The 23,664-nt window shown below is 35.9% G+C and overlaps 3 protein-coding genes across 10 annotated transcripts in view; 1 reads left to right on the top strand and 2 right to left on the bottom strand.

Moving 5' to 3' along the window:
* LOC139998275 (uncharacterized) overlaps positions 1 to 10,851 on the bottom strand; it is a 116,327-nt gene extending 105,476 nt beyond the window's left edge. The window contains exons 1-3 of one of the 3 annotated variants that reach the window (XM_072022712.1): positions 9,267 to 10,851; positions 6,367 to 6,478; positions 5,339 to 5,467 (exon numbers count right to left, since the gene is read on the bottom strand). In XM_072022712.1, the coding sequence (XP_071878813.1) occupies positions 5,339 to 5,466 (128 nt within the window). In that variant the 5' untranslated portion in view covers position 5,467; positions 6,367 to 6,478; positions 9,267 to 10,851. Of the gene's footprint in view, positions 1 to 5,338; positions 5,468 to 5,877; positions 5,934 to 6,366; positions 6,479 to 9,266 lie in introns of those variants that run through there. The other 2 variants (XM_072022711.1, XM_072022709.1) reach the window with 2 other exon arrangements.
* Positions 10,852 to 12,181: 1,330 nt separating this feature from the next.
* On the top strand, positions 12,182 to 18,467 carry Taz (tafazzin, phospholipid-lysophospholipid transacylase). 2 transcript variants are annotated; one of them, XM_072022732.1, is made up of 6 exons: positions 12,182 to 12,453; positions 13,775 to 13,846; positions 15,547 to 15,675; positions 16,680 to 16,923; positions 17,071 to 17,325; positions 17,420 to 18,467. In XM_072022732.1, exons 1-6 carry the CDS (start codon positions 12,339 to 12,341, stop codon positions 17,457 to 17,459), a joined length of 855 nt encoding a protein of 284 aa, XP_071878833.1. In that variant the 5' UTR covers positions 12,182 to 12,338; the 3' UTR covers positions 17,460 to 18,467. The 2 variants fall into 2 exon arrangements, with proteins under 2 accessions (XP_071878833.1, XP_071878834.1); XM_072022733.1 differs by lacking the exon at positions 13,775 to 13,846 and having other exon boundaries at positions 12,184 to 12,453.
* Positions 17,728 to 23,454, bottom strand: LOC139998279 (PX domain-containing protein kinase-like protein). Of its 5 annotated transcripts, none has more exons than XM_072022724.1 (9): positions 23,043 to 23,453; positions 22,210 to 22,398; positions 22,041 to 22,137; positions 21,447 to 21,871; positions 21,190 to 21,366; positions 20,703 to 21,113; positions 20,468 to 20,624; positions 20,347 to 20,391; positions 19,910 to 20,076 (listed from the first exon to the last, which is right to left on the bottom strand). In XM_072022724.1, the coding sequence occupies exons 1-8, from the start codon at positions 23,142 to 23,144 to the stop codon at positions 20,375 to 20,377; spliced, it is 1,575 nt and encodes a 524-aa protein (XP_071878825.1). In that variant the 5' UTR covers positions 23,145 to 23,453; the 3' UTR covers positions 19,910 to 20,076; positions 20,347 to 20,374. The 5 variants fall into 5 exon arrangements, with proteins under 5 accessions (XP_071878824.1, XP_071878823.1, XP_071878828.1 ...); XM_072022726.1 differs by having other exon boundaries at positions 19,910 to 20,067; XM_072022723.1 differs by lacking the exon at positions 20,347 to 20,391 and having other exon boundaries at positions 17,728 to 20,067; positions 23,043 to 23,454.
* Positions 23,455 to 23,664: the final 210 nt, after the last annotated feature.

Here is a 23,664-nt window from a genome sequence, read left to right as displayed (position 1 = left end):
CTTCTTCTCCTTTTTTTTTTTTTTTTTTTTCGTTTCTTTCGGCCAAGCCGAATGAATCGTATTTCACTGGATTTTAGTATGACGTCTGTCCTCAAGAATGGACACATTATACTACGTATAACATACATATGTACTACCTATTGGAACGCGTTGACGAGGGGACCCATAACCTCATCGTCGTGCTCGTTGTTGATTACACGTTCTGTCAAACGCGTTGACGCGATGGTTCGTACCGAGCGTAAGAACCTTAATGATCCTAACGAGTTCCCCTCCCGGGGGATCCTGCAAATGATGTTAATCACAGCCACGACATAGCCAACGAACGGTGAAGAGCATCTTCGCGGTACGAACAATGGGACAACCGTGATTTCCGTAACGTTACACAGACTATACCGTTCTCGATGGCTGTTTAGAGGCGGAACCGCTAATTCGTGTGAAGTCGGTCGAGAAATAACTAAACACGATGAGAGATTTAAAGAGAAACGTTGTATGTACATTGTGAGAATAGTGGTGTTATAAGGGTGTGGAAAGTCACGCGTGATGAAGATCTGAGCTAATGAGATTAGTAAATACATATTTGAGGAAAGTGTAAGCATTAAGGTAATCAGAGCAGTATGTTATTGTGGAAACTGAATTAGGGATAGAGAAAGTTAGTAAGCATGTACATATTAACAGAAGAATTCTAGACACAAGGTTAGACTTGAGAAAATGTTTTGGGGAGTAGAGTTTGCTAAATGGAGGTTAGTTGATAGTTAAGGAGAGAAAGTGTATATAAGTACATCTAGTGATTTTACAAGAAAACTGTGTATTTCAGAAATAAAAATTACTATGAAAAAGATTCTTATGAAGAAAATTCTTATGTAAAAGTATTTTAGGGAACTGGTATACTAGGTGATAGAAGAAATGTTTTTAGAGGTTAAGTAGATTGAAAAGGTTATGCTACACGTATAATATGCATGTAGTATGATATTTATAATATAAATTTCGTTTTCAGTAAAATAATGCTGGCAACCATTTCTTTGTACGATATAATCTATAACCTATAAAATTTGAATGAAATAATTTAGTTCACCCCACTAGTAAATATATTGTCTACGTATCCAACTAAATAAACCTATCGATCCAAAGTAAAGGTAATCACACTTGTTTTTAAGATTGCAACCAGAATATGCAACCATAAACGGTTTACGGGAACAGTTCACAAGGAGCCTCTCCTATCCCTTTATGATTTACAAACCCACAGCAATTGGACGTTAATTAAAGCGATGTTTTAATAAAGTAGAAACCCTGGATACACGGGATGTATTGATTGAACACTGAAATGGGAATAGAAAGTCAGCCTCGCTATCGTGACTGTGGATCTTCATTGTGCGCGTTCATGTACGCTCTTCGTAGATCATGAACATACTACATTCACCGGCTGAAAGGTTAGGTTCGGCTCAGCTGTTAAATTGGTTACACGGTTTTTGATTATACCAAGATCTTCGTCGGTACCAACAAGAAAACACGTGTTCGCGATGCAAGTTATTCTGTTGCTGTTTTTGCACGGATAAGCCAATCGAAGCACAATAAACTCTCTCTATTTCTTTAGCGAGAAAAGACATGTTTGAATTTATCTACATATATATGTATATAGAAATGTTCGATCAAACTCTCTTGCCTTTATCCATCGTTTATCAGTAGTACGTCAAGATATAGTTCCGATATGAAAAATTGAGATAGCGTCTCCGTACAACAGCATCATCCATTATTGCAAATACAAGGGTACGTTCCATTGTAAATATCCATCTTCAAGCCAAGTTAGAGGATAAGTTTATTTATTATAGCTCTCTAGAGAGAGATAATTAATTTCGCTGAGAAATTGTAAAGGTATGAAGTTATAATTTCTTAACATCCTAATCCAAGCTCGTTAACTATAGGTTAGAGTCGATCGAAAGCCTCTTGCCTAATTTTATAGCAGGCGAAATGGTCCATCAAATTATCCGTGAAACTATTACTAGGCATGAAACGATGCTAAAGCACAGACGGTATTCATCCAACGATTTCTTTATTATGCTTCACGGAAACGTCGACCGCGTTTTCCGTAAACAGTCATCGACAGGATGAGATTGCTCGTTAGTTCAGGTTCGCCGTAAAACGCCACGCCATGATTTACCACTGCGCGCCTCGAGTTAACAGATAAATTCGATAGTGGATTAATGATCCACAGCTAATGACTAACCGCGAGCCCTAACCTCGAAACTCGCGGGACGAGTAACCAAAGCGAAAGAAAAGCGACTTTAACATCCTCTTAGAGCACAGAAAGGGAATGCTACCTCGACCCTGGCCTGTCGATCGTATATCGTGCAATGAGCACGGTATAAGGAACGAAAGTGACGGAAAAAGTTGAAAGATATCGTATCACGATGAAAAACGCCATTGGAAAATCACGTTGACAGCTACCAGCCTAGTGAACTGGAGCGCGAGGAAAGCTTTAATTCTTCGGTTCCGTCGGACTTTGATCGATGTCCGACTATTCGGAGCCGGTCGGCCTCGATCTCGTATTTTTCAACCTTCTAGAATTCATTGTGACCAGTTGGAGACGAAGATACTTTTTCTTGGTTGTCCGTTGTATCATGGGATCCCGTATGCGTGATTCTTAGAAGGTGAAGAATATATACGATTTATATGTTTGGTAGTTGTCTTAGAGGTTAGTTTCATGTTTCAGTCAATGTCATTCCATTTCGTACATTTTGTACACGATTTCTTATTAAATCGGCTTCAATTAAATTATTTTAAATTATAAAAGAAATAATGATATATTTAATATCAAATATAAAGTTAGAAGCTTTATTTTAATTATTTCATGTCTTAGAGGTTAGTTTCATGTTTCAGTCAATGTCATTCCATTTCGTACATTTTGTACACGATTTCTTATTATATTGAAGACCAATATGGATCTATAGATTCCAAATTAATGTACAGTACAAATCTTAAAAAATATAAAATATCAACAAATAATATATGAATTCTAATACATTTCTTGAATCCACTACACTATTCTAATCCATTACACTAAACTATTCTTACAATGCTACCAACATTTGCCAATAATCTCCTACTTAACCTATAATTTAAAGAAATCGAATAATTTAAAGCAAAAATTATCCACGACTAAAGTACCAATATCAAGTGATCCAAACTAGTTCTAACCTATCGAAAAATTGAAAGCCCGATATTCGGAGTGTGGAACAAAGCTTTGGAAGGGAACAACGAGGCGCTTGGTGAACCTGCGAACCGACGAACCAACTTTACGTGAGAGGAGGGGGTAAAGGGGCTCGGTATGTTAATTACAGACCAACATACATCCCTGTTTCTCTCCTCTGCCCCCCTCATTCACCATACCGATCGTTTGGCGAACTGGTGGTGCATACTCTCTCGTTCTTTCTCATCGGTTAGCTCGGTTGCCAGTCGATTCGTCTTGGAACGGCCCATCGCCGCGCCGGTCTCGTTGCACGCAGGCCTCGCGTGAGACCGACGAGTCGACCCTACGACCCGAAGCAGAGAAGAAACCTTCCTTTTGCCCTCTTTCGATCTTCCCTTTGCTCTGCCTCCACGGAACCAACGGACACGCTTCCACGACGTTTCTGCGCCTCGACCGCCTTCTACTTACCACCACTATCCGCGGCGCTACCCCACGTGACTCTGGCTGCCCACGGGAAATCGACCCTCCGTTATTTGCACAACACGTTCTACCAATTTGAACGCGTTTCGCGCGTCTTACGCTGCCGATTCTTCGAACCAAACGATTGACGCGGGTCTAGAAAAAGGGGAAAGGTAATTGGATGGAATTGTGAGAAATTTTAGATAGTTCGCAGTGATTGGAGATTGTTGTAGCTTGAAAGGGTTTTCTGATTGGATATAGAGAGGATCTTTTTAGAAGAGTATATATCGAAAATTTTCGTAAATTTATGGACCACATATATATTTCTATTTCGGCACCTATCCCATAAACGACAAGGAGGTGGTTGTTTATAACAAAATAAAATTATTGTATATGGAGACTTGTATTTTTAAAGAAACGACTTAAAGAATCTTAAAAACTTAACCAAACACATACATCTGTAAAGACTGAGACAGAAAGCAGATTATAACATTATCCATGTTCATAAATACAAAAGCATGAAATAAAGAAAGAAAAATACAAAAGCAAGCAGAAACTTAGAAGTCTTTATAGAAGTTAATTTGTCAAGATTTATAGCTAACACAAATATACCCCTAGTCACATACGATCATAATTATCACGTCGCCCTATATGTTCAGATAAACGAATAAAAAAAAAAAAGAGGCAAATATCTGTACAACTTAATTTCTAACTTATCAGCAATATGAACAAACATAGCAAGAGAATTACAAAATGTCAGTAGATTTACTTTATGAATCACGGTCATATGATCGAGCTATGAACGACATTCATTACGAATACCTACTACTTACATTCCTAGCGCAATTTGCATTAAGAAGTTTCTTATTCACAGAGTATAAATATAAGAGAAGAAGGAGGTATACGAGGGTCGAGCAACATTATACATTATCAACACCAGGAACGAAGCTGTCACGGGACCAGTTCACGTAACACGCATTGGTTATACGAAGATTGGTCACCCTGGCGGAACGACGTACTTCTTCGTTTTATCGATCCTGCGATCCTGCGATCAAGGATAAGTCGACGCGAATCCTGCATCTCCGGTCTTCCCTCTAGACTCGAGATAATTTTCTGTTTCGACGCTGTCTATCTCTTTTTCTATATTTTTTTATTGCAACAAAGCGCACCAGGTTTCACCGGTTTCGTTCATAGCATTTTACTTTTCCTTTCCGACTAGTATCGCCGGTCGGAGAAAATCAAAGAGGCATCGCGTGCGTCGCTGTGCCTCTACTTCTCGCTATAGCCGGTATTACAGAAGTATTTACGCGTGGTCATTGATCGCGCGATCAGCAATTTCTCTTGTAATCGTTTCGGTTAGTATTGCCGCATAATGATAACCTCTGCTCGGACGGTAAAAACGTCCGGATAGCACCTCCCGTGGAACATGTCATTCATTTCGCTTTCATTGAAAACGCATCACGCATATCGAACACTTTCTTGCGATACTTTAAAGAATAAAGGAAAAACGAGAGAAAAGAACACGCAACAAGTAGTGGATAATATACATTTATGGTATGTACTTGCACTTTCGTTGAAAACGCACCAACCGAAACGAAACTGCCTGTATTTTAATCAGAATATCGTACACCAGTTCTCACCGGGGAACTGTGATTTTTAGTCGATAATACATGCAAACTACGTCTGATTACTCACCGCCAAAAGTGGGGCACATATCCAGCCGGGCATAAATCTCGACACTGACCGCAGGGTGCACCTTGAAGAACGACATTACCGTGCGAGTAACTGTTGTTGGATTGGCCGTCTTGACCGGGTGACAGCATTCTGTAACAAAGGAAAGGATTCACCTTATTTCATTTGTTTCCATGTGTATATATGGTGTTACATATCAATTCAATTTATGTACTATCATAATGCAGTCTTGCTGATCGTGAATTTTTTACAGCATATCTTCTCGCTTTATCGAAAATATAATTCTCGATGAAAAGTAATTCTTGTTGTTTTATTCGTCTCTATGCAAATTGGTGCATCTGTGTCGCGATCTCCAATCTAAGGTGTACCAAGCCCAACGTAAGAAGTTAATAACGTCCATTTCCATAAATTACAATAATTATCGTAAATTAACATTCTACCGTGACCAAACCCACCAGCGCATTATTAAATCAGACAAATGATTCCTTTAATACCACCAACTATGAAATTAACATATATCCCATAAATACGCGTGCGCGTACCTCCGCGTTATTCCATCGTAGACAACGCTGTTGAAAACCATCACGGGGAAACTTTTACGGGGTCATACCTTGCCGATCATCAATCTTGGTCAAATTTAAGAATAGTCTCCTCCATCTTGTCTTGTCATACTCGTTTCCTGTAACCCTCTTTCGCGCGCGTTATACGTATACACTTTTTTAAGTCTGACATCTCGCTAACGCACCATTTTCTCCCGGATCCCGCAACAAGGTATGCCGCGAAAATAATTAATTAAAGGCGCCATATAATAGGATTGAAACACGAGTGATTACGCCCTGCTCGAATTAATAATGGAAACCGGTAATTAACGAGTAACCGATGTCTCGTACGCTTCGATCCGCGCGTCGATTAACCGACACCAGATAATTACACCTTCTAGAAATTTTACATATACAGAATATAACGAAAATCTTTGTGTACCGCGCGAGAAGCACCGACTGTTTCATCATCCTGTCTCCCTCTTTTTTTACCCTCATATTCTTAAACGCCTGGTCGCCTCTTCTCCTTGTTGTTCCGTTTTTCTTCGTCGACGGTATTATAAATATTTCCCCTTCAGAGATGCGATCAAAAATAATGGCGCAGCTGTGCGTGCGTGGAAACGAAACAAAACCACCGTGAAGGCAGAGTCGATAAGTTATCCCACCGTTTAGCGTGATTGTCGATTACCTTTTCTTTTTTTCTTTTCCTTTTTTTTCAGGCGTTTGGTCACAGCCGATAAAGTGAAATTGAAAATTGTAGGGGAAACAGGCCACGGAATTATGAAATTAACCGAAAACAAAATTTCTAGAGCAAAAGAAAGGTAAATCGACAGAGGGGGAGGATAGGATCGATCATGTTTGAACGAGGGTAACGTCGAAGGTCGATCATAGCCGCATACGGTAGGTATATAAAAATTGGTATCGTCCGGGAAAAATAAAAGTATCAGGAATTTAACCACAGCGTTATTACACGACCCCCAACGTGCAATAAGGCTAGCTGAACCACGCGGAGTTTTATGAAGGACCGTGACAGGAACTACAAGGTCGCTCATGGTCTTACTTACGACTGTCACGTGCCACTGTCTGTAAAATCATGAAGGACAGGAAAACTACATATTAAACCAAGCATACAGTACGTGATACTTCGCTAACCGATACAATTGTACGTTCAACGTAACACGATACACGAACATCATGCCTGTCCTTTTATTTCAAATAGCTTCTTAGCTCTCTTTATATCGCTAATAATCGCTACATACGATCTCGCGAATCATTTTCCTTATGGGTCTCTCGCGTATCTGACACCACATCTGTGACATTTAAATGGCGCATCGTCAACGTTCTGATGGTGTCCAGAAGTAATTAGCGCTCTGGTGGCGTGCACAATAACCTTATTACGCTTTGTTGACCGACATTTCATCGCGCATCGACACGTCTCTATCTTTGTATATTCTAAATCATAATATAGCAAGATCGTAAAATTAATCAGAAAAGAAATTAAAGACCTAAAATCCTAGACAGGATCGTGTGCAGAAATTTTTAACGCAGGGTCAATATATTTTATACTAACTTATTTGTTATACAAATTTTCTCAAAATAAAATGCAATATATGGTTTTATAATAACTAATCGGGGAACTCAAGACGTCAATCAATGTCGCATTTCGATAGTTTATGACGTTACTATATCTCGGCCCATATTGTATTTCCTGTCTGAATCTTATCGCGTAATCCGGAATGCGCACAGAATAGCACAGATTCCTTCTTGTGCGACTGTAGTTCACGCGATTTACCATCTCAAGTGTGAAATATCATAGCTATAGAAACGTTAGCAAATCAAATTTTGATGAAATAGTCACGCACATGCGTATCCGATCATCGTAACCGCGAGATTACCTACGTACATTTTTAATAAAGCTATATACGGGGAAGTCGTATACGCAGTGTGTAATTTCGTTCGATGCACGTTTCAAGGTTTACCCGGAGAGCCCTTCGATAAAATTAAACCGGCGTTATGGTTTTTAACAAACATATCCTATACACGGATATCCACGTGTCTGGTCTGTGTATACATTTTCTTACGAAAGACTACCATCGTTGTCTTGCTGCTCTCACGAACCGGAACCACTCTCAAATCCAATTTACGTCGTGCTCGCTTATTTCGTTCCTACAATTATGATCATCCTGTTGTATATAATATTACGTGCCATCCCGCGTAGTATCATCTCGAGATATTCACTCGCAGACAGAACATTCGCAATTTCCATCGACTGAATAAGCGATAATAATTAGCCTAAGTTGTTATAATTGGTACCCAGAGCTTGCCAAAATGAAAACATAGGAAAATAAGGAAAGTGGGCTACGATATAGCGCACCAAGTATATACAGAACAAGTGGTTGCAGGCTGCTGTAATTAGTTTCTTTTTGCGTCGTTAACGTTAAGCGTCGCTAGTGTGTAACGGCGACGATAGGGTGAACTCAGGTATGTTAATGGATACGATAGCAAGTGGTTGTCGTGTCTCTTCCTCTCGTTGTTGCTTTATAATTCGTGAAACGGCCAATTAACATTCTCTGAAAGGAATAGGTGGTCCCCGTGATCTTAAACGGCGTTACAGTTTCTGCATGAAAACTTTTGACATCGCCTAATAAAAGTGTCGATAATTTTAATTGAATCTTTGGTAAAAATCGTAATCGAAATCGATGTGCCACTCTGTTGGTGGATTTTACGAGCTTATTTACCATTAACTCGATGTTGAAATATCAAGGGGGAATTCAGTTAGTTCCCGAAACGCAAAAAGGGGACAGACGAACGAGGGCATAAATATTGGTTAACGAGGGGTTTTCGAAGAGTCGCGGAACGATCAAAGTGACTCAGTTTCGTAAAATTCATACGACAAAGGAGTATGGCGGTCAATTATCGTCAGCATCGTCTTGTCAACGAACCAAACTTCTATCGTTATATTTTGGACAAAATGACAAATCAAACAAAATAACTTAACCGTATACGACATCGTATGAATCCTTTATACACGGCAAACGCATGGAATTAACTGAAAGGAAGTTTTATGCGAATCTGCACGGTCGTATGCACGTCTGTTTCGCATGGTCATCTTATTCATAGGTATGGAAATACAGAAGTAGCAAAACTCGTATGCAAGGGAGTACAGATGCAAGAAGACGACCTCGCCTCACTCGGTTGAACTGGAGTTCTTCCGCGATGAAAGACACATACACACAGAGTCACCAGTGCCCAGTCTGTATATTGGTTTGTGCACAGCGAGATCTTCGATCAAGAGCATGCGCACGTTCGTGCGCGAACGAACAGGCAACGCGACCGTATAACGTGCAACCACCGAGAATACGGAACGTATACACATATCTATATACACATACCTGTTGCTTTCTCTCTGCTGCAGCCAATATGCTGAAACTACGATGCTCGGGATAGCTCGAACTACTCGATCCTGATGGGAATTCGCAGTCGTAATACGAATTCACTGTTCCTCCTATAGATGTAATTCGTACGCCGGTTTTGTTGCTCGTTTTCGAACAAAGAACGATCTTTTCTGCGTAACACCTAGCGACACACATGCGCGAACACGCGAACGCTAACCGATCTGTCTTCGAGAGCGTCACTCGCGAATCACCGGATACAAGGAGGATTCCTGACTTGCCGCATCGCCGGACTTCTTGCGCCGCGTAGTATCCCGCTTGTACGTTCTCGTCGTCGTTGAACTGGCACCACTTCACAGTTGCACCTGCACTTGCACTTGCACCGCACTGCGCGAGTAATAGCGCAATGTCGTGGCACAGTCGAATCGTGGGGCCCCGGCAGATCACGGGGTACCGTCGCGCCTTCCTATATCGTGTCGAGAGGACCGACGAAGGTGGCATCCTCGCGGCATCACCGTACACTGCACTCGAGTCAAGCCGAACGCTCGGCTCGCTCTCTTCGCTCTCGCTCTGTTCCACTCTTTCTACCTCTATCTTTCACTCTGTACCTTCCGCCGATACTCTTAGCCTTTTCTTTCGATATCGTTTTATTTTATTTTTTGTCCCTCCCCCTTCTTTCTCTACTCTACTAGTATCACGTCACTATCGAGTCTCTCGTGTTTCACAGAGGGTGGACATCATCACTTCGCGGACGTATTTGGTAACCGTTTCGCGGTTCAACGATCGAGAAGCCTGCGCATTGCAGCGCTAGCACCACCGCCGGAACTGTCATCTCAAGGTTACAGAGATAAATAAAGATAAATAAAAACACTTCGGTCCTAATTTATCTTTGGTGTTGATCGCATTCTTACATTGACCAAATGATTCGTATACATAGCTTTGTACTATTCCACCCCGGGAAACTTACATACAATGTGGTTTTCTTCGAGGCCGAGTGAATTAGAAGGAAAATATATACGTCACGAAGAGGACACTTTGCGGTCAATTCTCGAATGGTACACGACTCGCCTCAGTATGGTGCTTCAAGATATCCTCTCCACAGTTGTAAATTGGCAAAGGTACCTCGTATGTACGATGGCACGGCAACACGCAGTTGAGAGACTCGAATCGTACTGGCTGTTGAGATGAGGCCCTTTTCCCCCACTCGTGAGCCCCCTTCGACTGGTTGCTTCTCCGCTCGCGTTAGACCCCCACTCCCCACATGCCACCGGACATTCTCCTCTCATCCCTCCCCGCGGTCTGCGACTTTGCTTCGCATCATTGTATCTTTGCCTTCTTTTTCACCTCTTTCGATGCTCCCGTGTGCTACGTCCTTTCTTCCTCCGCGCATGAACTTAACCCGAAGCTCCTAATGTATGTACTCGATCGTCGTGTGTACGCCACCTCCTCCGCCACCTTGCCCCCTTCATAACCGTCCAGCACGTTTCTTTCCTCGCTGCAGCTTCTGATAGGTGTTCAACTGACATTGCAAGTGCAGCGTCACCGCCAGAGGCACAACTTCGTAGACAGCTGTGTCTTATTGTACATCCGTTCGTCCAGTGAATGGTTATCTAAGATCTCACCAGGCATTTTACTATTACGCCGCGTACGAGCGTGCCATGATTATTATAATGTATCCTTCGCAATTTTCAAGTCGCGCTAACGAGACCGCGTTACCACCGTTTAAGATAATGCAACTATAAATTTATTTACCACTATCGAAGAACTGAGAAACGATAACTGATCTTTTTGTTATCATCTCCATGAAAATTTTCGATTAGTTGAGGTTAGATAAGAGATGAAACGTAGCTCTTCGTGGTCTATTATTTCCTGTAAGTATCAAATGAATTTGTATTATAATTTGATTATTTGCCAATCTTGTTTTCCCAAACATAACATAAATTTAATTCAAACACTCCAAACCTACAATACTTCAAATATATTCCAAAATTTATTTCAATTCTTAAAAGTACAATATACACAATTAAAAATATCTTTAGCGACAGTTATAAGATTAAGTGAAATTATTTATCATTGACCTTGACCATTTCGTAAATATATTTTTTCATTTTTATACCTTTTATGATTTTTAATATTGCATCAATATTTGTTTACATTTATCATATTAAAATATATACATTATAATGATTTATAACGTATTTTAAAATTTGTATTTTAAATGTTACCTAAAGTAGGAAATAAAAGTAAGAGTGTAGGTAGTGGATACAGATGACAATAAAGTTAATTGAACTAGTAATAGTGTTGTAAATTTAAGTTATATTTACTATAAATATGCTTTATAATACATAGATTATTTAGGAAACAATGGAAATTAATATATTCAGGTTTGTGTTAACAAGCCGTATTTAATAAAATTTAATTGATACCTATCTCCACTACTTGTCCACTTATTTTTGTCCTCGGCTGTATGTTTGCATTCAAGCTATGTACAGACAATATGGGGCAGATCCGCAAGGCTATCTCGAAGTGAGCCGACATCAATTGTCGTCCTTTTGGTGAAATCAAAGGTGCCTCGTAGCTTCTGCTATGTATATGTAAATAGTACGGAACAATCTCGTGAATCTACCTCGCATTGTCTGTAGATAGTTTAAAATAAAAGAAGTATCCTCAATGGAAATAAAAATAACTATGCACGCAACTGTAAGAGTATTTTCTGTCGCTAAAAGAAATAACTCAATATCCTGTAAGAACAACTAAAAGAATATTTAATTACAACCGGACTCAATAACGGGATACATTTACACGTTGTTACCCGAGGTGAGAACAAGTGTTTGAGGCGCGTTTAATTTTAAATTAAATACTGAAATAATCGGCAACATTCGGGTATGTACGGCCACGTTCGGTCAACCACGTGATGGTCATCAAGAAATATGGCGTGAAGTTGGCACGAAGATGGTTGTCGCGAGTTACGAAAGAGTAGACGATTTCTCGCGGGGAAGGCGCTTCCCAGTCGTCCGGAGAAGTGCCACATTCCTAATTTTTCTTTCAATCTAGCAACAGAGAAATAGTGCAATGGTATACGATATTAAATGGATCATACCGAAACTTCGAAATACGGGTAGCCTCTGGAACATCGCGAGTAGTATAACCTTTGTAGCAGTAGGAATTTTTTCTAAAATCATAATAGGTGAGTGACCATGCAAGCCGGTTTGTTAACTATAAGTTAGTACTATTTATTTTTGTATATCGATATATTAATTCGTTAACAACTGTCTTACTTTACATTTATATATCGATATAATTCTCGATGTATTACAAATTTGACCATTTTATTATATCGACTCGTAGTATAAGTAGGGTAATCTACAGTTTATTGCTATAATTCATGCAAAAAAATAAAAAATATTTAGATAAGTATATTTACTGATAAAAGGTTAAAGCGTTTATAAAAAAATGCCCGAGATGTTTCAGCGTGATATTAAGAAACGTTACTGATTTATATAATAAGTCATAAATAATTAGATTCATTTTCTTTAATCACTATGATAATCATAGAATGAGTATGAGAACTTTATCAAACATAGATTGCGTGTATAATTTATTTTCGTAATCGTAGTAAAATTTTTAAAAACTATTTTTAATTTTCAATTGTTGAATAACAAATACGCGACATGTACTACAGTTACAGCTTCTTTATAGAATACAGTAATACAATTTATTAATTTAAAAGATTGATACATAAATTGTCATTTTATCAAATAATCGTTATCGGTCCATTTCGAACATAACGTATTGTTAAATTTCGTAACACAATATTATCATAAAAACGACCGTGATGAGAAAGTTTGTCCTAGAGTTCACCTTCTACGTATACTTACAGTTGAAATAAATTTTGCATCAACGATTGTAATTAAATTTAACATTTAATTTAAAACTGTCTTCTTTAATTTTTTAATTTAGAACACATATTATAAATACAAATATGAATATAAAAAGACTAATATCCATACATATATATGGATAGATTTGCAAGAAGATCATGCAAAAAAAAAAAAAAAAATAGAATAAGAAAATACAGGTACAAAATCTTGCGTGCACAGGTATTTTTAATTATCTTATACACACTTCATTGTTATAGAATTGGACACGCATGTTTAATTTTCATGAAGTCGCCAAAACTTTACATTTAACTATTATTATTACTATTATACAGAAATGGCAGCCATCGTTTAACCTTAAACATACTTACAAAATCTTTCTTTCTTCTATTGTTGTTTAATATGCCACTAACATTAGTTCTAAATAAATAGTACATTAATACTAAATTAATAACTCACATATATGTGATTACGCATGCATTTAATCAAAGATCGTATTCATTTAACTGCAATTGGGTTTTAAGAACTACTTGGATTTTGGATTGTTGTATGTAATTCCGGAAATGACGAACCTGTATATAACGCGCTACTTTTATTTGTTTTGCGAAGATTTGGCGTTTCTAATTTCAGGGAGGGTCAGATACGCGTTACCGCCCGACAAAGGGCACAGGAAATCAGTCATTGGCTCTCGCTGGCCTTTCAGTGAGTACCACTGATTTACAATGAACTCGGCTTGATGTTGACTTAGCTACGTTACAATAAACTTCGGAAATTAAGCGCATTACTCAATTGGTTGGACGCGTAACGCACCATACACGATCATGATCCTACCTCTCTTTCTTTCTCTCTCTCTCTCTCTCTCTCTCTCTCTCTCTCTCTTACTCTCTTACTCTTACTCACTCACTCACTCACACTTTCACATACACACACACTTTCTCTCTCTCTCTCTCTCTCTCTCTCTCTGTTTAATTCTTCCCTTTCTTTTCCACTCTGTTTCTATTCGTTTTAGTAATTTATTCACGTTGATAGTCATAATTTTACACAGCAATTTTACATAGCCAGAGCTTCTCTTTCATTCATTATGACGTCCGTAATGCTAAAACTTGTATGCTTCTTAAATGTTAAGTGATTCTTGTTAGGTAGTTGAAATGATTGCTTTTAAATGCTAAATGTGTATGGAATGTCACTAGTATATAGAATTTAAACATAATAATGCATGATTAATTTTTGAACATGGAGTTTTGTACAGAGGCCATCTGTCGGTGTGTTCAAGAACTATTACTATAATGTTAGATTCATTAACTCACAAAAACATCGAGAATGTGAATTAGACTATATATATCTTTCATCTTCATTTTTTATAATACATATGCAAATCTTTCACTTTCACGCTATTATCGAAATATACAATCAGAGATCGATTTAGTACATGAGTATAACCTTGAATGACCTTGTGTGGAGGTAATTGAACTTCTTCGAAAAGTGACAGTTACCATACAAAAGAAAAGATATAAAATATTTTCGAAATATTAAAGTGTCGTTCAGATAACCTTTCTCATTTTTTGCTGTGAACAATTTTTTATCATTCATTTTTTAATTTTCAAGGCAGTAATATGAATTACTTTCACAGGGATCACCTCATCCAATTTCATTGTGTAATCAGTTTTCATAAGAATCGCAGTAGCGACATGGTTCTAAGGTTTCGATGAAAAGAATAATTATTTACGTGTCAGCGAAGCATGAGTAGCGGCTTTACTTAAAAATTTTAGCATTGGCAGTGATTTGCGAGCGAAAGATCACCGGTTCATTGAGCATACGCTTAAATAAAACCAATTCTATGCAAAGTCCAGATGAAGTGTGTCTCACAACTCCTATGTATATATATGTAGTTGAAAATTAGGGGGTGGGGGGAACGAGGAATATCACAAAATGGCTTTATTGAGAAAATTAAGTTTTAATATTTTAGTCCACTAAAAAAGGAATAACATTCAACGAATTTACCTGCATTACTCACAAAATGAAACTTAAATCTTACTTAGACCTCGTAAAAAATAATGATAAATAAGATATTAATTATTTTTATCCCTGTTTAATTCCAATACAGAGTGGCTATTCCTTGTTTTTAATCAGTACACCAAATTCTTAACATTATCTTATGAGCACATTTAAGTATAATCATTGTGATTAGACAGTTCTTGTCTCTCAGTCTCAGTTTTCAAATAAAATGTGCCATAAAATGGAAAATCACGAAAAAATGGACAGTCCTCGTCTTTTCCCCTTACTCATCAGTTATACATGGGAAATATACAAATTCTCAGTTAAATACACCCTTATAATCTCTCCTCCTGTTATACGAATGAATTTATCAAAGAGTTTTTTCTTTTTCGTTTTTGCTGTTTAAGAATGGCTGAACAGAACGACGGTATACAACAAATACATCATCAATCGTGCGTTAGACAAAAGACCGGAAAATGTCCCGCTCATTACGGTGTCGAATCATCACAGTTGTTTCGATGACCCTGGCATATGGGGTAAGTCTCTCGAATATGATTCAACAATTGCATCCCTTCGCATTGTACCGATCGTTATCTGTGTTGAACATACAACAATATTTTATCGATATTATTTCTTATCTCCATGTTTGTGCTTTATTAGCAAATATTTTACTCCAAATATCGATTGGCAAATTGTTATCGAGACAACCAAACAGTAGTTGAATGGCATGTATTTTTCCTTTTGTTATCTATTCAAAGTATACTTTACTGATGAAACAGTGAATAAAATGAAATGGATAATTTACTCTCTTACATTTTTCATGTGAATTAAATGACAGTTACTTTTTTTACAACAAAAGTATTTCTTTTCTGCGTATGAAAAACAATATGGCGGAATACGCACATGCAACTTTTTTTCTAATAACCTTGAACAACCATTTCGATTTTACATGAATAATAACATTCAAGCATTGTGCACAGCCTGTGAGTTCTAAATCGTTTTATTTATTCATACTGTTATAAAATAGATAAAATAGATTTCCAGTTTGACTGAATAATTTAAATGACGATAATAACAATACGCTATATCTATGAAAAATTTCATATCTACATTTTATTTGTTTCTAGAGTGCGGATGTTTATGTATCTATAGAAAATTTAAGTGTAAAGTACACAGAATACAAATACTACAGTAAATCATAGAAAATGTTCAAAGTATAGTATTGATTATGATATTAGGTGGATGAGATGAGTCTTTGCTTAAGTTTTATTTTTTTTTTTTTTGTGGTATTCGAAAAAATATAAATTTGCATAAACATCTGCATTCTATCTATGTCCATTATGTCAACAACCCCCTCTGTTGTTTTGTTAAACACCAATTATTTAGATCCACATACATACCACATATGCATGCATAACCTCACACATTACGCGCATTCCCCTCTTCCTGAAACATATATAATCTTTTCTTCCTCAGAATGACCATCGATAAGCGATCGAATGAAAAAATTTAAGACAGAAAAATCTCTGAACTCATTTAGCGACCCTGGGCCTCAAGAGTCTGATGAATCGACGTAAGATGAGGTGGTCGCTCGCGGCCCACGACATTTGTTTCACAAAGACCTGGCATTCGTACTTCTTTATGCTGGGCAAATGCATTCCTGTGATTAGAGGTGGCGGCGTGTATCAAGAAGCTATAGATTTCTGCATCGAAAAATTGGCAGCCGGTGATTGGGTTCACGTCTTCCCCGAAGGAAAAGTAAACATGTTTAAAGACAACATGAGGTTTGCGATTATCTTTTTCTACTCTTTATTCCATATTTTATTTTATTCTTCTTCATCGTCTTTTTTTTTTTTTTTTTCTTACTTAGTTATCACAGAATGACAAAAATATGATTTTAGAAAATTTAATGTTCCACTGACGTGTTGTAGATTAAAGTGGGGTGTTGGAAGATTAATATTGGAATCGCCAGTTACGCCACTGGTGATACCAATCTATCACCTTGGTATGGACGAAGTTCTTCCAAATGAGCCGCCGTACAGATTGAAAATTCGTAAAAAGGTCACCTTGAATTACGGTGAGCCAATAGATTTTACCCAGTTACTAGAACAATTGCGTACATCGAAAGCAAGTGAAGTGGAAGCGAGGAAAGCGATTACGGATCGTATTCAGGAAGAACTAATAAAGTAAAGTGTCATTTTAAATCATAATAATATTTTATATTTATGGTAGTAATAATAATCTTTATATCTTTAATAACTAATCTTCTTTCTTTTTCAGATTAAAAACAATTACAGAAGAGCTTCATAAAAAGTCATGATGTTTAAACGGGGGACATCCTTATTGTCACCCCGATTAGCTTTAATTTGCCAAAAACAATAATACTTTAATTTTAACGTGACAATAAACGATACCCATGCTCGATTTTTAACTAAGGATGTTCACCTGTGGGCGAAATATTAGTAACATATATGCAATCATGTAATGTAATGCATATATTGGGGCAGTAGTGATTTATTTTCTATTCTTCTTTCTTTTTTTCTATTTTTGTGACAAAGAAAAAAGTGGAAAAAGAGAACATTATGCCATTTATACCTTTCGAGAGATTTTAATTTAAATAGGAGTCGTGTTGACTTAAGAATGCCATATACGTATCGCGGTTACATCATCGCATGCATAACAATGTATATATGTTCGTACGTACACGGTAGGAAGCAATTGTCGTAATATATTACGTAAAAACTCGCAGCCGCTGTTTATAGAAAAAACTTTAACATAATCGCAAATTACGAAAGCTCGTGAAACATAACATTGAAACTGTGTCACTGTACTACATGTTATCGGTTTTCCCTTCATGCGACAACTTTTTTAATATCACTGAGCCTCATAATTTATGATACGACAACATAAGCGTGACACAATCTTTGTATGGTTCACCGAACTTATTTTGCATATATCAGGAAACTTTTGTATGATTCCACATAATTTGAATATAATTATATTGACAAAATAGAAAAAAAAAAAAAAAAAATGATTTTGACGAAACAACAGAGATTAAGATAGATTTGATTCAAAACTCAACTTTTGTTGAATTTGTTGAACTTTGAAACGCTTAACCCTTGAACACAAACAAAATGAAATTGTAATCCTTACAATCTATCGTATATTTAGATAGCTATATGTACACACGTATATTTTTGATATTGTAAGAATATACAGTATTTATATTAAAGACACTTCGAATGATAAAAATACTGCGGAGATATGCATATTTTGTATTTATTAAATTTTCACTGTAAGTAGTAAAATATCTTCAAGAGGAAAACTATTTTCTGCGATCTGTTATATTAAATGCAAGTATTATTCAAAATGTAGTGTGATAATTTTTTACGTCATTGTTTCGTTTTAATAAATTACTTTTCGCACTAGACTATATTGTTTAAGAAGAATTATATAGAATATCGTGACAACTATTACATGATAGTTATTAAGTAAATATTCCTCGCAAACAAATGATAATTCGATTTACTAATATATTTATTAGTACGTATGAAGATCTCCAAATTATATAACTTACATTATCTTCTTTAATAAATATAGTATCTGTTTCGATTTGTTTTCTATAGTTATAGATAAAACGAATATTTATATTACTCTATGAAGAATAGTATTTATAATTCAACATATAGATTTAAGATAATTCAACAAATTACATTTAAGATTGATATTACATATGAAAAATTGTGACTACCTATATTACATCGCTTCGTTATGATATTCACAGACAGATCTTGTACATATATTCTTATTTTTCCGCGACATATAGAAATATATATTACGCCGACATTCACCATTACGACATTACTATTTGTTCAATGGAAAGATCGGGTCTTGGCACATTTTCTCTCTCTCCGTAGAAACAAACGTGATTTCGATTCTACGAGCGACACAAGTAAAGCAACACACAATACTCACTTTTACAAGACGAATGGTATCTGTACATTAATTACGTTACACATATCATAAACTTGAAATAGACAGAACGGTATATAACACTAACGAGATAAAGTTTATGTGGTACATGTAGATACTATCACTCTCGTCTTATCAATTATCGTTTTAATTTTCTTAGAGTCGAACAAGTAAGATATTAGATAAGATTCGATCGCGAGACTTAGATCGAAGCAAATATACTTCATTTCTAGTTAAAATATAGATTATTTTATGAATAATATTAATAAGTTTTTCTTTAATAGTTTTAAATATAATTAAAGGGAAAATTAATTTTCATTCATAGATACAAATATATCATATAAAAAAACATTCTTTTTTAAAGGATATTTCTTATTTTAATTAATCTTTTACAATTTCGAATCCATTTTTGGACGATGTTTAAAGAATAAAAAGTAAGAACAAATAATATTTAAATATTGCACAATTCTAGCAATAATTCATGCTGCTAAAATACATGAATAGAATTATTTTATACATGATTACTTGTAAATATACGATTTGCAACTATCTATTTCTATGAAATATATATATTAAGATTCTACAGAATTGAAATATATATATGTACGTATACAGATCTCACAAGTATCGCGATCGAAATAAAATTATAAATATCTTCGCAATTTGATGAAAAAAATAGCATCCTTTTGGTATAGATTACTGTCATACAATTTCTTCTTTATTTCTGAATCAGTATGATCACTCAGCACTATCTTCTTTCAATTATCTAACTCTATCACCTCAATGATATTCATTGGCAACTTTACGAAGACTAGTTTTATTGAAATTACAAATACTTCCTAGCAGAGCAGCTCGTTCATTGGTCAACTTTGAAACATTACTTGTATCAACAGGTGGTGGCATCGGAGGTGGTGGTACAGTACTCTTAGCAGGAACTCCATCACTTTGCGGCGCATCTACAGAACCTTTAGTTAAATAAATTGTAACTTTATATAAAGGTTACAACATCACTTGGATACATATCATTAGACTACATTTAATTTTTATCAATTATATCATTAGCATTCAAATACATGTACTACACCCAATACCAGTTATCAAAATTAAATACAACCTATGATACATAAATTCAAAAAAGAAGTACATATATTTCATTCAAGATGTATTCAAGCGATAATTAAAAGAAAAAATACATGAATGTGAGCAATTAGTGTTTGTATGATCGTATGACCTACGTGAGAGAAATAAGCGTAGTATGCGCCATCAACTTTTGTGCCCAGCTAACGTAAAAATGAGGAAGATCGATTAATGTTAATTGTTAATGAATGTTATTGAAAAAGATGATCTGCAACTTACGCAGCGATGGCGGTGTTAAAGTTCCAACGCTGGTTGCTGTAGAAGTACTTGTAGGACTATCCGAGCGCTCTGGGCTCTTGCCGTTTACGTGTTTCATTCCATTCGCACTTAACTGATTTGCAGAACGTTGTTCTTGGGCCAATTTCTGTTCTTTCTTCTAGAAAAACAAATATATGAATTTTTTTACTTTGGAGGAACAGTTTAATGTGGTATTTAGATATATTAAAATATTTACTAGTTTTTGTTTTCGCTTTTTCATCTCTTCTTCCGAGCTCATCATTTCCTGAACTTTGACAAGTCTCTTTTGATGTCTTGCTACTTTCTGCTCGTCTTTTAATCTTTGTTCTGCTTTGTTCACTGCTTGCTGCAGAGCCTCCTTTAAATGACTACTTAATTTGAAGTGTGGTCGTTCCATGGAGCCAACAGCTAATACAGCATGTCTTGCTGACTCGAAGAATGGATGCTCTAATAAATGCGATACCGTTGGTAAATCTTGTTTTAGAGCTTCTGGTGCGAGTATCACTTCCAGCAGACTTTTTAAGGTTGCTTCACAATAAGGTAACTCAGAACACGTTGCTTCTAACAGTGGTCGTCCAAATGCCATTTCATATAATACATGTCCAAACGAATAAACATCTACTTGAGTCTATTAAAAGAAAAGATACATAAATATTTATTATATTAATATATTTATATGACATTTTTCGAAATGTAGGATGTACCGTAGCGTGAAGTTTACGCCTTTGCACAACATAAGGCCGATAAAATGCTGGTAAGCCTAACAGACCATTTTCTAGATCCAGCAATTTCGCACATCTCTGAGTCAAAAGAATATTTCCTGTATGTAAATGTCCATATGGTAGGCCCTTTTCGTGAAGAAATCCTAAAGCTTCCAAAATCTAGAACAAAAAAAATAAAATATATTTAGGTATAAAACTTATTCTTCCATGATCTTGATATAAAGTATTCATTTTCTAACCTGGTAACCATACATAGCAATTTCAGGCACTGTTAACGATTTGGTTTGTTTTGGGTTTCCGTATTTCTTTATAAACGGTTGTTTGGGTTTAGTTACACACAAAATGTCACGTAATGTACCCGTTGGATAAAAATTTCTTATCATTAACGCTCCATTTTCCGTTACATGTTGATAAACGATTGGTTCTATATAATTATGCTTCAACGTCCCTAAACTTTTGAAAACTCCTTGCATATCTTTATCTTGCAGGTGTTTGTCTGGACCAAATTCTACCCATGCAAGCAGTAACTCTTGCTTGGGATTTTGACGATTTTTTACAGTATAATAATGCTTCCTCAACCGCCATCCCATATCAGGAATGGCCTTACAAACTTCGAAATTTGCATCACTACGTAAAGCTAGTGACACCTGTTGCAGAGCTATTTCTGAATTTGGAAATTACTTATGAAATATACTATACACAATAAATTCATAATTTATAATACTATTGGACTTATTTTAATACTTAAATAAAATATTCCCTATATCTGCTTTTTATTTGTACATATGTACAACTTATTTTTAACTACATTTATTATTATAATTAAATCATACCATGTAATGGTGCTGTGTAATTATCTGGATCTAAGAATTTTTTCATGGGGAGTGAGGATGCCAATATAGGATTCATTAGTATATTGTTTAGGTAATTCTAAAAACAGATAAAAAATAATAATAATAAAAAGATATTTAATAATAATAATTCTTTTATAACAAGACTAACCTGTAGGGCTAGTTGACGTTGAGCTATGAAGTCTGGTTCCATATTACCAATAATTTTCTTTGGAGGAAGTGCCAGGTCAATACCTGATATTGATAAAGTTGCATTAAGTTGTACGAAGTCATTGTAGCGTCTACTAACTCTCCAAGATTTCTCTGGAAGTGGACCTCTTTGTGTTCTAATCACATATTCCTAAATAAACATAACACTATAATGTAAGTGTACAACTAATTTTGCAAGCCATTGTATATATGCAACCAATAAACAATAATTGAAGATGACAACAAGTTTGTACATTTAAGGTTATAAGTCTCTTAAAATAAGTACACAACCATGGGTCTAATTAATATTATGATAATTGATAATTCAAAAATATTTATAAGAATGTGAAAAACTTACATTTAATCCCAAGATCAAATAAGAAGACAACTTTATTTACTCAAGATTGATCAATAGTATTTTAATTTCTAAAATTGCTTTTTATATATATGCCAAAAAACTAATTTATCATAATATTTCAGATATGCTTTTTATATGTAATGAACACTAAGTATCTATATACATTATCGTACACCATAAAATATATCATTCTCCTCGACACATTATAAATAAAAAATATTTGTTTTACCACATTAATTTAATTTATAGAGAAATAAATACATCAAAAGAAATATTTGATGTTTAAAGCAAAAGAACCATCGAGAACGTCTACGTAACAAACAATAATGACCGTCGTTAATTTAGCGACACAAGATTGGAGTGAACAGGCCGATGTGTATAAACTTCACCTTTTATCGAGTAAATGTCAAAATATACGCATTAGGCGTGCGCCGTACCGTGTGTCCGTCGATTGTTCTTGCATTTTCAATGACGCTCGTCAACTTCTCTGTATCATCTAGTAGCACTTTATTTGTATATCGCTTCTCAAATAAAGCCATTGATCATTAGTCCGACAGAATGCAGAGCCCGTGCGGGGCAAACTGCGTGTGTCTATCGTATAGTTTCCGTGAGTCGCCATACATGACGCGATTTTGATTCATTTCCACATTGGCGAACGTATTTTCACAGTTATCGTAAATGGGTCATTGCTACCGAGAAAGACACCAGTAATTAATATTCCATCGACGATTGATCGCAGATCAAATTTAACTAGCTCCCTTCTTTTTCAGTATTTAACACCCATAATCTTTCACCATTTTATTATATACATTTTCACAGTGATACCACGCGATCAGACGACCACTATAATGGACTCAAAGTTTCTATATCCCCCGCTTATTCTAATTAAATTGCACGGAAAAGTTGTTAAGTTTATTTGCAAATAAACATATATTACATTATGTTTAATTGATTAATAATGGCTATAAAATGTTACATTCCTTATAATAATGACAATTTATTGTATGTTACATATTATATGATATTATACAATAAAAAGAGAATATCCGATTGATTCAT

This window comes from Bombus fervidus, chromosome 2, assembly GCF_041682495.2.
Source record: "Bombus fervidus isolate BK054 chromosome 2, iyBomFerv1, whole genome shotgun sequence".
NCBI classification, from domain to species: Eukaryota; Metazoa; Arthropoda; class Insecta; order Hymenoptera; family Apidae; genus Bombus; species Bombus fervidus.
The sequence above is the reverse complement of the archived record's forward strand: the minus strand, read 5'-3'. Positions and strand labels throughout refer to the sequence as shown.

Coding starts and splice junctions, on each gene's coding strand:
- LOC139998279 (XM_072022722.1), bottom strand. CDS start 23,144: ATGGCTTTATTTGAGAAGCGATATACAAATAAAGTGCTACTAGATGAT. Junction 22,399..23,042: donor GAACAATCGACGGACACACG/GTACGGCGCACG, acceptor ATGTTTATTTAG/GAATATGTGATTAGAACACA. Junction 20,625..20,702: donor AAAAGCGAAAACAAAAACTA/GTAAATATTTTA, acceptor TTGTTTTTCTAG/AAGAAAGAACAGAAATTGGC.
- Taz (XM_072022732.1), top strand. CDS start 12,339: ATGGTATACGATATTAAATGGATCATACCGAAACTTCGAAATACGGGT. Junction 12,454..13,774: donor TTTTTCTAAAATCATAATAG/GTGAGTGACCAT, acceptor TTCTAATTTCAG/GGAGGGTCAGATACGCGTTA. Junction 16,924..17,070: donor ATGTTTAAAGACAACATGAG/GTTTGCGATTAT, acceptor GACGTGTTGTAG/ATTAAAGTGGGGTGTTGGAA.